At 33.3% G+C, this 14026-nt stretch overlaps 2 protein-coding genes across 3 annotated transcripts; both read right to left on the bottom strand.

The window, feature by feature from the left end:
* Positions 1-2392: 2392 nt before the first annotated feature.
* LOC144572733 (26S proteasome non-ATPase regulatory subunit 7 homolog A) lies at positions 2393-6880 on the bottom strand. 2 transcript variants are annotated; one of them, XM_078322409.1, is made up of 10 exons: positions 6595-6875; positions 6258-6350; positions 6084-6165; positions 5378-5474; positions 5216-5291; positions 4727-4785; positions 4288-4410; positions 3274-3331; positions 3085-3170; positions 2393-2659 (listed from the first exon to the last, which is right to left on the bottom strand). In XM_078322409.1, exons 1-10 carry the CDS (start codon positions 6779-6781, stop codon positions 2591-2593), a joined length of 930 nt encoding a protein of 309 aa, XP_078178535.1. In that variant the 5' UTR covers positions 6782-6875; the 3' UTR covers positions 2393-2590. The 2 variants fall into 2 exon arrangements, with proteins under 2 accessions (XP_078178535.1, XP_078178543.1); XM_078322417.1 differs by lacking the exons at positions 2393-2659; positions 3085-3170; positions 3274-3331 and adding an exon at positions 3901-4188 and having other exon boundaries at positions 6595-6880.
* A 4125-nt stretch (positions 6881-11005) lies between these two features.
* Positions 11006-11724, bottom strand: LOC144550587 (WUSCHEL-related homeobox 9-like). Its single transcript, XM_078298588.1, has 2 exons — positions 11364-11724; positions 11006-11222 (listed from the first exon to the last, which is right to left on the bottom strand). Exons 1-2 carry the CDS (start codon positions 11722-11724, stop codon positions 11026-11028), a joined length of 558 nt encoding a protein of 185 aa, XP_078154714.1. The 3' UTR covers positions 11006-11025.
* Between the last annotated feature and the right edge of the window lie 2302 nt (positions 11725-14026).

Genomic DNA, 14026 nt, shown 5'->3' with positions numbered 1-14026 from the left:
TTTTAGATTTTGACATTGATTTGTGATGCAATTGATGGTTCTTCTGTACAAACAACGAGTTCCTAATGGAAACAGGGGCGGACTCAGAATTTTCGTTAGGGGAGGGCAAAAAATTATCGAATCAAGTTTAAATAACTTATCGAATCAGGTTTAAATAACTTATCGAATCAGATTTAAATAACTTATCAAATTTAAACCCATTAACTAATTAGGTACTCGATAAAAAAAAAAAAATTTTGATTTATATTTTTCAATTCTCTGACTTATATTTTTTATGTTTGAACTTATAATTTTAATTAACAATCATAATTAATTTATTTTGATTTTAACACTAAATTTAATCTGAATTACAAATCAAACATCCAGAGGGATAAAAAAATTTCTAAGGAGGGACAAAGTCGATCGGTACCGATAGATTACCACTAAAACTCGAAATCCAGAAGGAAGGCGACTACCTCCTAGTCAACTCTGGGTCCAGGTCCGCCTCTCAATGAAAACTGGGGGGGGGGGGGGGGGGTCTATTTTATATATTTTTCCAAAAAAGAAGAAGAAAATATATAAAATAATATCATACTAAAATATGGATAGATGCATAGAAGTAGAACCTTACTATTTGTAGAGCTTAAAATTCAATTGTTGCTTTCGCGATTCCAGTAGTGTGGCTACTGTTTTACAAGAATATGCGTATTATGCGTATGGTCCCTCCATTACTGAGAAATGAACATGGTACTCTCTTTTTTTCTCTCACTTCTCTCTTTTATCTCTTCTTTTTCACTTTTACTTTATGTTTTGGCGCATAGCTGCAACTATTTTTGTGAAACAAGCAGTGGAGTCCTATACAAATATGATGTGCTCTATATGCTTAGGAAGTGCAGTGCACTAGCTATCATTAAAGACCTCAAAAGAGACAATCTTTAGTGCTTATCTTTGAGATAGAGGATGTCAACAAGACGGAACCGGCGGGTGAGTCATATCAGCCCCGATACAAGTAAGACGGCAACAAGGCGGAACCAGCGAGCGATCCATATCAGCCCGGATGCAAGTAAGAGAACTGTTACGTTTCATACGTACAAATACAATGAAAAAACAAAGAGTGCCAACGGCCGGAAGGAGGTACCTAAATCAGCTGGCTACTGCCCATGTCATCTACTGAGGAATGCTCGTCACTCGGCTGTGAAAATACTTAGGATTGTACGGGCAAAAATGACAAGGACATTTTGTTTCATCTCGAGAAGAGATACTGGTAAAGATAACAGAGACTCTGCTCATCAGAAATTTGCACCAGCAAGAGATTCTCACCAAAGCGAAGCTGTTGAAGACTGCATTGCCTTTATGAACTCCTCGTCTAGGAAGTACGAGTAGTTTTTTTTTTTTTTTTTAACCTTTTGTTTTACTTTGACATTTTGTGTAGCTTGAGATATGCCATATATGCTCGTCTTGTTTTCATTTTCTAAATATATATGCTGTGTCTATGGACCGTGTGTTAATCCTCCAATTCATATTCGTCAAATTCAATCATTTCCTTGATTTCTATAATTCTAATTTATTAATCACATAGCATGAGCAATAGTGAATCTTAGTAAAAGGGATAGATTGGAGAAGGCCTGCCAATTTTGTGGGGCACCTGAAAGTGTGAATTACTTAATGTTAAAATGTCAATTAGTGCAAACCATTTGGTTTTGGATGAGGGCATGCCTAAGTGTGTTTACAGAATGGGAATCAATAGATGATATTCTGCAATTTGCTACACAGTTTTTACAACACAAGGAACAAGCTTTCCTGATCATGATGAGTGTCTTATGTCTGATAGATGCAGATTGAAGAAGGGTCGCATCATTTCAAGAGAAGACAACATTTTGGACAAGCACTCTATACTAACGTTATGTTATAATATAAAAAAAAAAAAATTCTTATTTGCATTTAGTAAAAGAAATCATGTAGGTTGAAACTATATCCCTACATAGGTTATCAGATATGCTCCTTTTTGTACATGCCTTTTGAAGTTCAGATGGTTAGCATGGTAAATGCTATGTAAGAATTTGTGTTTCATTAATGAAATGACCCTTGAACTTTCTTTTTTTCAAAAGAAAAAGAAAAAGAAAAGAAAGCATGAGCAATACTGTACTAATAACTTGAGAAGTACACATCTGCATGCTTGAGTAGCAAGTGTGCAGCAAACCATCAGTTGACATACATACGCTAGCTCATATAATATGTAATTTTAAGTTAATTAGGTAGTGCAATGAAGCATTTTTTTAATAAAAAATCACCCCCAGATGAAATTTGGAAAGTAGCAATTGCTCGGAGACACAGCTTAAAGCAAACTAGACCACCTTGCAAGAGTATCGTATGGAATAGTCAAATACACAACGAGCCCCTGAATACTCAGCCGAAAAGGCACCAAAATGGATTACAGGGAGAAGGTAATACATCTACTTCAAGACTAAAAGAAAACCAATGATACATTTACTTAACATGATGTACTAAAATGCCACTATGTATCTAGTTAAAAGAAAAGAGAAAAAAAAAAGTGTGATGCCTGACCACAGTTCAGTACACTTTGCATAGCACAATGGAAACATTTAAAACTTTAAATTGCAGCAGCTGTGGGACCTGAAGCCTGAGAGTCTTCCAACTTTTCGTGTTCCTTATTTAACATCTGCCATTTAAAAATCATAAATATCTAGTTATTAATTACCAAAAGAATCAATTATTCAAAGGTTTATGCACTATTTTTACTTTAAGCAGTGTTCCTTCTATTGCATTCTCAATTTTATTTTGTGGACAGAGAGAGAGATCGTACTACAATAGCTGATGTGTTGTAAACTGGACAAACGATGTAATGTGGACTTGGTATCAATACAATAGTTTGGCAGCCACTGCCAACAATTTCAAAAGAGAAAATAAAAATAAAAAAAAGGACAGAGAGAGAGAAAGAGATTAACAGCCAGCTAACTAATACTTGAAGCTAATAACTTAACACATATTAGTGAAGTAGTGAAGGATCTTTTCTAATTATTACTTTATTTATTTGTTCTTTCAAGTTTTTTATCTACACAAAAAATGAACAAGAATAAGTTTAACCTTGTTGTTGATGAGGTTGTGAAGTGCAATAACACTCCGAATAAGTGAAGAAAGATAAATCACCAACATCATATCATTTGTTTTCACTGCAGTACAATGAAGACCATATTGATTGAATCAGCATACAGTTAAAGCTAAACCAACCAGGCAGCAATTTTAATTTAGGTTAGCATAGCACAGATGTATCACCTGAAAAAGCCTTGATCAACTCATTCACATTTAGATTTGGTAGTAAATTAAAAATATCCTGTCAAAAAGGAAATAAAAAACAGAGAACATGTTATTATATTATGATTTGCAAGAGGATTTACTAATAATGCTGTCCATCCATACTTTTGATCTCAAGCACTAGTACGTCTCATACGTATACAACATAAGATAGTCCCTGAAGGTACTTTTGACTTGTTAGCAAAACATCATAATTCCACACAGAGCATTGAAAACTCCAAAATCTCTTTTGTTCCCTATAATTTTAATAATTCATACACCCCCAGTATGTCAACTTTAATCCGACCAGTCCCAGCTCCACTCAATAGCTGACCCAGTCAACCCATACGCCTGTGCTCGAACCATTGATTTAGTAATGCAGTATTCATATGCGTGTGTGGGCCCACAAACAGAGTAAACAACAAAAGCTTTGGACATGTGCCTTCTTGGCAAACAAATTAGCAATTCTCACCATGAGGAACACCCCTTTTTCCTTCAAATTCCATCAAACCAAGGCTGTACCAGGCCAGCCAGGCCACAGTCCATATTGACATCAGATCAAATCGGACCTGGATCTGGCAAAACCTGACCCGGATCTGGCAAAACCTGACCCAACATGACAGTTGTTATCCTTCCTAACTTCATATATGTATGAAATGCCAAATAACCCTCCTTTCTAATTAGGATTGAGAAAGGAGGGTTCGTTTAGCATCTTTCAAACTAGTTTGGTGAGCACATTGGACATTTTTTTTTTGTAAAGCATCCCATGCACATACAAGATGTTCCGAAAGGTCTTAAAAGTGAAAAAAATATCTCTTTTTGAAGTATATAGAATGTTGATTTTTTTTTTCCAGTTTTCATCAGCAAGCAAATGTGCTCTATGCCAATGATGAACAACTGCATACACATAAGAAATTTTGATTCTTCTTCCCAAGTACAGATAATTACAAACTTGTAACATCTTTCTACCAGAAATACAAGATTTTCATTGTGTACCTGCAAATGGTACAAAATCTCATGATTGAGAGGGAGTTTGCCATCAATGACAAGTTCCAGATAGCTATGTATCTCTCTTAGCCTTGCATCCAGTCCCTTTAATGCTGTCAACTTGCTTGTAACCTTCAATAAATACATATCAAGTAACATTAAGTTCACACATTTTTTATTTAGAAACAAAAAATTCTTTATGCTGCAAAGGGAAGGGACCTTTTTTATTTTCAAAAAATAGCTTACACATTGGTGCAGCATAAGCATTTTTCTTATTTGTTGGGTGCGTGGCTGGGACAGAAAAATGTTGCACCAAACCAATGGTGCGGTGTAAGGTGTCATCCATTTTTTGAAAATAAAAAAGATCCCTTCCCTTTCCAAAAGAAATTATTTTTTTATTTCTAAATAAATAAAAAATCCCGCAAGATTGACAGCTACTGCTATTTACCTCCGTTGCAAGAGTGCTGATTGTCGTGTCCTTCACATCTCTCAGCAAGTGCTCCACTCCTGCATAAATTACCAATTACAAAACAAAATTTATGTCTAAAGCATCCACCTAGGCAGTAACATACATCTAACACTAAAGCAATTAAGAACAAAAGGTGCTCGCTCCAATTTATTTGGGATAACTAACAAAATAGCGGGTAAATAGGTCTCAAGCAAATTGAAAGTTAATCAACCTTATGTATAAATGCCAAAAAAGAATAATATTGATATAAAAAAATTATTAGAATAGTTCTGTATTGCCAATTCATACAAATATCTGTAGAGGGAAGAAAGGTGCTCTATCCCTTATGTATAAATGACAGGCATGGATTACTGTAGCAAGAAAGGTGCTTGTATAATTCAAGCCTATGCCTTTTCAGAATTATGACACAGTTAAGGCCTAAACCAAAAAAATACAAAAATAAAAATAACAACAAAAGAAGTAACATACCGATTTCTTCAACTTCATGTGCAGCAATCTCCGTAGGCACATGAACAAATATCTTCTGAGATTTCTGAGTTGCATTCTGTGAAAAAAAAAAATCTCAAATTGATTATTTGAATTTACATCATGTTGTAAGAGGGTAATTGGGTCACAAAGGGGGTGCTTTACCTCTTTGACTTCTTCAATAGCATAGTATGCTTTAGTTGGTATTCCCAGTTCCTTTGGTTGCACATCAATAATCACCAAGACTGGATTTGGCACATATCTACATGATTTCACAACATTATATCCTAGGAACTACCCAAAGTTGAAAAAAACAATAACAAAGCTCTAGAGCTTCATTTTTCGCCAGTTTGGTTAAGTGGGTCTATTTTGCCAATAACCCACCAGCTGCCCTAAATGATGTCCACCAAAAATTTTATCAGCTACCACCATGCTCCAGACAAAGGAAGGGAAAGGGAGGGGAGAGGGGTAACATAAAGAGTTTACCTCCACTACACCCCGATTTGAGTGTTAAAAATTTGAATAGTTTGTATATAGAGTTCACCTCCTCTCCCCCTCAAAATTTAGGTTCTAGCAAGTAAACAGGGATTGGTCAGGTCAGGTCACCCCTCCCCTCACCTTATGTACCAACTTCTGGAGCACAGGGTAGGATAAGTTTCTCTGTCCATTATTGTTTGAAGCAGGTTGGCCAAAAACTGCTATGGGCTGGCAAGACTATCAAGTCTACAAAAATTAATTTCCTGCCAATAAATCCATCAAAAGAGCAACCATGGCTGGCTCGTATTGTACAGGAAAAATACCAAGCCAGTCCAGCATTTATATAACTTTCATATAAGAAAAAGAACAAAGAACAGGTTTTTTATAGTCTTACTGAGTAAACAAAGAATGAACACTCAAATCATTTTCCCGGAGCTTGGGGCCAGTGCTGTACCATCCAACAACATGCTCCTTGGCTAGTAGGAGTACAAAAATAATGATCCACCTTGAGATCAACAGGTGAATTATAACAGTAAGAGGGGCCAACAAAAGATATTAGAGTACATACCATTAATTCTTTTGAACATGCCAAACATTGCTTCATGGTAATTATGATCAAGGAACCATATGCTTGGGTCTTTGTCATCTTCCTCAAAGGGAACTACAATAGCATCACCAGAAATTATCGTACAATTTACATGTCAATTGAGAAGTAGGCAACACTGAAACCACTGAATGAACAAAGCTAACTGTTTGTGCAATTGTTATGTTGCCAAGACAATTCTTTGGTAAAATTAATTACTTTGAACTAGTTATGAAATTCCAAGACAGATAAATTCTAATTAATTAAACCTGAATAACCAAAAGCAAACCCTTTAACTAAAGGAAAGCAAAGACCAGAAAACCTGCATAGCTGTTAGTGACGTCGACGGTGCCACGGTGGATGGAACCGAGGAGCACACCAACAACCCTCTTGCGTGAAACACTCGCAACCCTATTGTAGTTATCTACAATGCTGAGAAGTACCAATGGGTGAACTACAACCTTCTCGATCGATCTCGAAGAAACTTGTTGCGCTTTTATCACATCCATTGCTCCCCCTCCCCTCTCTCTTCTCTCTCAACCGTTCTGCCTTTTTGCTAGGGTTCTCTGGAAGAGCTCTTGTTCCTGATTATTGCTCTAAATTGTAGTAGAGCTGTATACTGTAAAAGAGGATGCTTGAGGAAGGAGCAATAGAGAGACGAATTCGGTTGCCCTAAAGTACCTCTATTTTTCAGTTTCAATATGGACCGTCCGATTTTCTCTTGCACGAATATTAAAAAACTCCGGTGGATTCCACTTCGAACAAAAGTGGTCCCGATTCTGATCGGACGATCCGAATTAAAACTTAAAATTTGAGTTACTTCAAACGAATCCAGACCCTAACAGAGACTAAATACGGGTGGAGTACAGATCCTCTAAAGTAACTCAAATTTTGAGTTTAGACACGGACGGTCTGATCAGAATCCGGACTAATCCGGCTGGACGTAGAATTCACGGGATCCCTCTAAATGAAAAATATCCGACGATCACGATCAAAACACAAAATTTAAGTTAACTCAGGAAATATGAATACGGTTGTTTCATTGAATGGACTAAACAGTAATGATTGGGCTCGGTGGGGGATCCTATTAATGGGCTCAGTTTCTTTGTTGGACTTGGACCCATTTGCAATTGATGTTCTTCAATTTTGATTCATTGGAAATTGGGTTCAAATGCAAGTGCTGATATGTTGTTTGGAAAAATTTGTTCTATCTAGGGGTATTCAAACAGTCGGTACGGTTAAAATCAAATTAAAATAATCAAATCAATTTTTTTTCGATTAAGAACTGAACCGAACAAACCGAAATCTTTTGGTGCTATTATTAATGAAAATTACACATTTTCATATACAAGTTGTTCAACTCCATACAAAATATGTAGATATTTTAAAATATTTAAACTAAAATGAAAGAAAGGAAGCAATGATTGAACCAAACAAAATATAAACCATACTTGAACCAATATAATTCGGTCAGTTCAGTTTAATCGGTTTTGAAAGTCTAAACAGAACCGATCCATTTAAATCGAAATATCCAAAAATTCAACTGAACCGATCCATTTAAACCGAAAAACCGAACAATTTAAACCGAAATTGTTCGATTCGATTGAAAACCAAATAAACCGAACCGTTTGAACATACACCTAGTTCTATCTATTCTATTTAAAAATTTTAATTGTAAAAAATACTCTCGCACTACCTGTACGAACTCAACTAAATATTTTGAAGATCAAAAGCAAGAAAAATAAAAGTTAAATTGTGAGTACTTAAAAGTAATAAAGTTGATAATATTTTATCTAATTGAGATATATTCTGGTGCCATATATTGTACCAAATCATCATTTTTTTTTTAATTATAACAAATAAAATTTTACTACCGAGTTATTTAAATCTTCGTCGTCATCATAAGATATGCATTAGATTAATTATTCTATAATTTGTCTGAATTTGTTTTGTTCAAGAATCGTCAAAGATGAATGCAGTAAAATTTGTCTGTTGATATTTTCGATATATATGGACTATTATATTGATCTTGTAGATTACGAATTCAAAATATTTCATTGATTGAGTTTTGAATTTTGACAAAAGCTAGCTAGCTTGTGATAATTTGTGGCAATCTAAAACTCAGGGCTCTAAGTTCTTTTTTGTATTTGCTAAAATTAATATTCATTATGGCATTTGCTTTCTATTGGATATATATTATTTTTCACAATTCATATTTTAAATAATCGAGTATATTAAGTAGTTTATCTGTAATGAAGTAATCATTTGCTGTTGTAAATGCAAAATGAAATATATTCTTTGTAATAGTTGTTTTGCATAATATCTTGATTGCCTTTATCGATCGGTCTTGCTTTGTATTCGTGTATTCAGAAATGGAGCTACAATCAAGAAATGAGAGTCAATTGATTCTCATTTATTTTATTTTATTTTTTATATTTATACATGATTTTCTATATATTATAGGGTAAAATGCTATAAATACGGTAATATTGACCTCCATTCGCAGTATGAAATTTTTATATAACTGATTCCCATTCATATTTAACGTCCATAACTTGAAAGTTTGGCTCACGACAAATTAGGTTAAGCACACACTTAATCAGATGGCTCCAAAAAAAATATGTGTTTGATATATCTAAAAGATGTAATTAATATAACTCTTATTAGAACAAAACTATTTTAATTATCTGCATGAATTACAGTGTACAACTAATTAATCAGGTTGTAAATGAGAAACATTTATATAGCTCTTATTAATTTAGTCTCTTAATATTGTATATGAGAATTAAACTCGATTATCATGAAGTTTATACGGACACATTCTTTGTGAAAAATACAATTAACAATTTGAATTATTGATAAAAAAATTTATAATTTTTACATACCGGAATCCTGCTGCTACCGTTTTTTTTCCTGATTAATTATATACTCAACATTAATATGGTTCTTATTTATAATTGTGTATGTCTTCCGGGTGTGATGTGTGTGGGCATGCATGCATTTATTAGTTTATAATTAATATATAATCAGGATAATATCGCTGCAAATCATATTTTAAAAGCACTGCATAGTTTTAATTATATACTATAATCAATATTCATTATGGCATTTGCTTTGTACGTATTAGATATATATTATTTTTCACAATTCATATTTTAAATAATCGAGCATAATTAAGTAGTCCATCTGTACAATGAAGTAATCATTTGCTGTTGTAAATAAAAATGAAATACATTCTTTAATTGTAATATATAGTTGTTTGCATAATATGTTGATTAATTGGTCGATGCTTTTGTATTCGTGTATTCAGAGGCGGAGCTACATTCAATGAATATTGGGGGTCAATTGACCCCCATATATTTTGAATTTTTTTTTTTTTGTAATTATACACTATTTTTATATATTATAGGGTAAAATGCTATAGATACGGTAATATTGATCTTTATTCGCAGCATTAAATTTTATATAACTGATCCCTATTCATATTTGACCCCCATAACTTGAAAGTCTAGCTCTGTTCCCTGCGTGTATTCATGGTTTTTTTTTTTCATGACAAATTACGTTAAGCACACACTTCATCAGATGGCTCCTACAAAGATATGTGTTTGATGTATCTAAGATGTAATTAATATAACTCTTATTAGAACATAACTATTTTAATCCTCTGCATGAATTACAGTGTACAGCTAATCAGGTTGTAAATGAGAAACATTTATATAACTCTTATTTAGTCTCTTTATACAAACACATTCTTTGTGAAAAATACAATTAACAATTTGAATTATTATTAATTTTGAATTATTGATAAAAAATTATAATTTTTGCATACCGGAATCCTTCTGCTACCGGTTTTTTTTCATGATTAATATACTCAACATTAATATGATTCTTATTTATAATTGTGTATGTCTTCCGGGTGCCTGTGATGTGTCTGGGCATGCATTTATTAATTTATAATTAATATATAATCAGGATAATATGGCTGCAAATCATATTTCAAATTTTATAATCGCATCAAGCAATGCATTAATTTATCCACATAAAGCTTAAGTATCTACATTCCTCATATTATAAAAGTCTATGTAGTTTTTAATTCAGTTTTAAAAATGTGAGAGAATTTCTTATTTAAAAACTATGCATAAAAGTTTCTTATTAAGAAACTGTTTATAAATTCAAATAATTAACTCAATTTTTTTTTTAACTTATTGTTGACGTGATTTAATAAAAACTCTAAAATTAATTTCAAAAATATGAGAGTTAGAACTTTAGAAATCTTAATTTCTAAAAAATAATTAGCAATTATTAAGACCAAATTTCTAACCGTTCAAAATTAGACCATCTTTCATGGCAGCAAATTAAGATCACACGGGCTAAATTTCATCTGCAAAATTTGAAGTCTCCTGCAAATTAAAAGTACATAAAGGTCGTTGACAAAGGAAAAGTTAGTCAGAAACAAAACAAATAAAATAAGAAATTGAGAGACGAATCTGAGCGAAACCATCGTGGAAAAGAAATTTGAATTAATCTCTGACAGGCATAGTACGCTTTGTCATGTGTTCCTACTGTAGGTCGTACCATGCATTAATTAATACATAAAACAACCCGAGAGAGAGACAAAGATACTGATGACGAAACATAAATAGTTAAATAGAAATAATTAATTATGAGAGAAATCTCTCCGTCAAAGATTCTTCATGCAAGAACACATTAACTATTAATGAAATAAGATCAAATACAAACCGACGATAATCTACTATAGAAAACTTAACCGTAACTCTAACGGAGGATCAAAGAAAGAGAGCTCCTTGATCTCAGTAGTTGTTGTAGTTCTTGTGCTCCTCACCTTCTCAATCTCTAAATCGTACGCCTTTAATGGAAACAGCTCTAGTGTCTCTATATCTCTACACGGTCTCTCCAGCCATGTTACTCGCTCCTCCACCTCTGAAAAACCTATATATATTACAAACAACTATATTAATATACAAAAATAGCACGAGACTTTCATTTCAAAAAGAAGATAGACATGCGTATGCATATATATATATATGTGTGCATGCATGAATGTCTTAGAACACATGATAATTAACTTACAAGAGAGAGATCGGTGGTTCAACTTGGCCTCCCGCTTGCAATCAGGAGAGATAACAAACTGGTGCTCGGCCTCGTCATCTGGCGAGGACCCACGACGACGCTTCTTGTGGTGTCGTTCTCTAGCTTTGTGGTTCTGAAACCAGTAGAACACATTCTTGCTCTCAACTTTGCCATAGAAACTCAAATGGTTTGATATCCTTTGAATTTGCTCCGTGCTAGGGGTTCTCAACCCTGCTCTAAAAAGATCCATTAACACTTTGACTTGTTCGGTTGTCGGATTCCACCTGCCGCACTTAACTCCGACCCGACCCGCATTAAACCCACCCGATACCACCACCCCAGCCTCCCCTTCCATCTCCATCTATCTCTATCTCTATGTAGTAATTACCTTTTATGACTGTATTTATGTAATATATGGATTATATATCTATCTAGAGAGATGTTGTTGAAAGAAAGTAGCCAAATTTAGTTGAAAAGACTACTACTTGCAGCTTCTCTTTTGGTTTCTAGTGGGCTTTTGTTTCAGGGGCTGCAGCTGCTGAAATCAATAGATGATGGGTTTCTCTTATATAAAGGTGGAATGATATGTGAGTGGTGCAAGATTTCGGTGTGTGGTGGCTGATCAAGGGAGACAAAAAGATATAAAAAAAGGAAATAAAAATGAGAATGAAAAAAGTGGTGGAAGGAGACATGCAGAAAAGCTGCCACTGTTCAAAAAATCTTGGAAAAAGAGCAGCAGAGACATCCTTAGGTCTAATTTAATTATGGCGGTTCATGCATATCTAAGTGCCATCGTGTCTGATAGCATGTTGTCTTATTCCATGTCTTTTTGTATCTACTGTTGAGTTTAATATATTTATATTTCTGATCAATATCTCACACAACAGAAGGTGGTTGTTGAATTGCATTTATTATAATCTGAAATGTGTTTGTCACCTTGTGCCAGTCGCTACTATAAGCAATGGTATCAACAATCAAAGAACATTAATTAAACATAGTTGATTTGAGTGATGAATAATTCTGACTTTTTGAACAGTTAATTTTGTGTATATAACAAAAGTAGAAGATTAGTAGCTTCTGAGGGGATAGTTTAGAAAAAGACAGGGATTCTCATGTCAAGCGCTACGTCTATACGAAAGAAGACAGATTCTTGTATTAAGTTTTGCTTTTCCAAGCTTTGACTATACGGTTATATCATTTTTCAATTGCTCCATATATTTAGAACAAATCCCACTAGAACGATTGATCATATATATATATATATATATATATATATATATCCTAAAATATTAACAATTTTCATTTTTTTTAAATTATTTTTTTACCATCTTTCATAAATTATAAAATATATTATAAAATTTTCAAAAATAATAAAAACTGATATTCTACAAGTTCATTATATAACCAATTTACTGAGCTATTTAAATCGAAATTTGAAATTTATACGATAAATTTTTGAGGCCATAGCATGAATAATGGCCTTATGCTATCCATAGCACCCAAGCCTTACTCTCTCTCTCTCTCTCTCTCTCTCTCTCTCTATATATATATATATATATGGATTTAGCTACGGTGCTATGGCTCAATATTCGAGTTTTCAAAATCCTAACGGTCGATTCGAACCATTCATCTTGTTCTCTATATTAATATATGTTTGGAGACCAAATTTTACATTTTTTGGAAATTATTTATTATTTTTTTAGATTTATTGAATATCGCTGTTTTTTATGGTCCAGATTTGTCTGAAAAACAACGATTTTCAATAAATCTAAAAAAATAGTAAAATTTTTTCAAAAAATATAAAATTTGGTCTCCAAACACATATTAATATGGAGAACAAGATGAACGGTTAGGATCGACCGTTAGGATTTTGAAAACTCAAATATTGAGCCATAGCACCGTAGCCAAATCCATATATGTGTGTGTGTGTGTGTGTAAATATAAATGGGCTATATATGGTGAGTTCAGAAGTAAGGATCTTGTTTTACTTCATCACGCTCATATATCTCTGTTTTCAAAGACCAAATAGTCGATCCGAACCTCTCAACATGATATCCATATTGAAAGGTACTTGGAGAGTGAATTTTACATTTTTTTTAAAAAAATTACTATTTTTTTAGATAAGAAAATAGTTTTTTGGACGGATTCTAGAACATAAAAAACAATGATTTTGAAATATTCTAAAAAGTTAGTAAACAATTTTGAAAAAAAATGTAAATTTGGTCTCCTAGTCCATTTCAATATGGAGATCTAGATCATGTTGAGTAGTTCAGATCATCTCTTTGAAGTTTCAAATATTGAAAATATGGACGTGAAATAAAACAAAACAAAACAAAACTCTTACTTTGGAACTCACTATAATCCAACTCTCTCTCTCTCTCTGTCTATCTATATATATATATATAGAGAGAGAGAGAGAGAGAGAGAGAGAGAGAGAGAGAGAGATGGGCTATGGTGTATTGCAATGCATGGAGGGGTTTGTACATTGGACCATAAATCTAAAATTCAAAATTCAAATGACCGATCCAAACCGTTCATCTTGTTCTCCATATCAATATGTGCTTGGAGACCAAATTTTACATTTTTCTGAATTTTTTTACTATTTATTAAGTATTTTACAAAATTGTTGATCCAACGGTGGCTTAACAAAACAGTAAAATCAG

This window comes from Carex rostrata, chromosome 2, assembly GCF_964058835.1.
Source record: "Carex rostrata chromosome 2, lpCarRost1.2, whole genome shotgun sequence".
NCBI classification, from domain to species: Eukaryota; Viridiplantae; Streptophyta; class Magnoliopsida; order Poales; family Cyperaceae; genus Carex; species Carex rostrata.
The sequence above is the reverse complement of the archived record's forward strand: the minus strand, read 5'-3'. Positions and strand labels throughout refer to the sequence as shown.

Coding starts and splice junctions, on each gene's coding strand:
- LOC144550587 (XM_078298588.1), bottom strand. CDS start 11,724: ATGGAGATGGAAGGGGAGGCTGGGGTGGTGGTATCGGGTGGGTTTAAT. Junction 11,223..11,363: donor GAACCACCGATCTCTCTCTT/GTAAGTTAATTA, acceptor TAATATATATAG/GTTTTTCAGAGGTGGAGGAG.
- LOC144572733 (XM_078322409.1), bottom strand. CDS start 6,781: ATGGATGTGATAAAAGCGCAACAAGTTTCTTCGAGATCGATCGAGAAG. Junction 5,292..5,377: donor CTATTGAAGAAGTCAAAGAG/GTAAAGCACCCC, acceptor TTTTTTTCACAG/AATGCAACTCAGAAATCTCA. Junction 4,411..4,726: donor TCAGCACTCTTGCAACGGAG/GTAAATAGCAGT, acceptor TATTTATTGAAG/GTTACAAGCAAGTTGACAGC.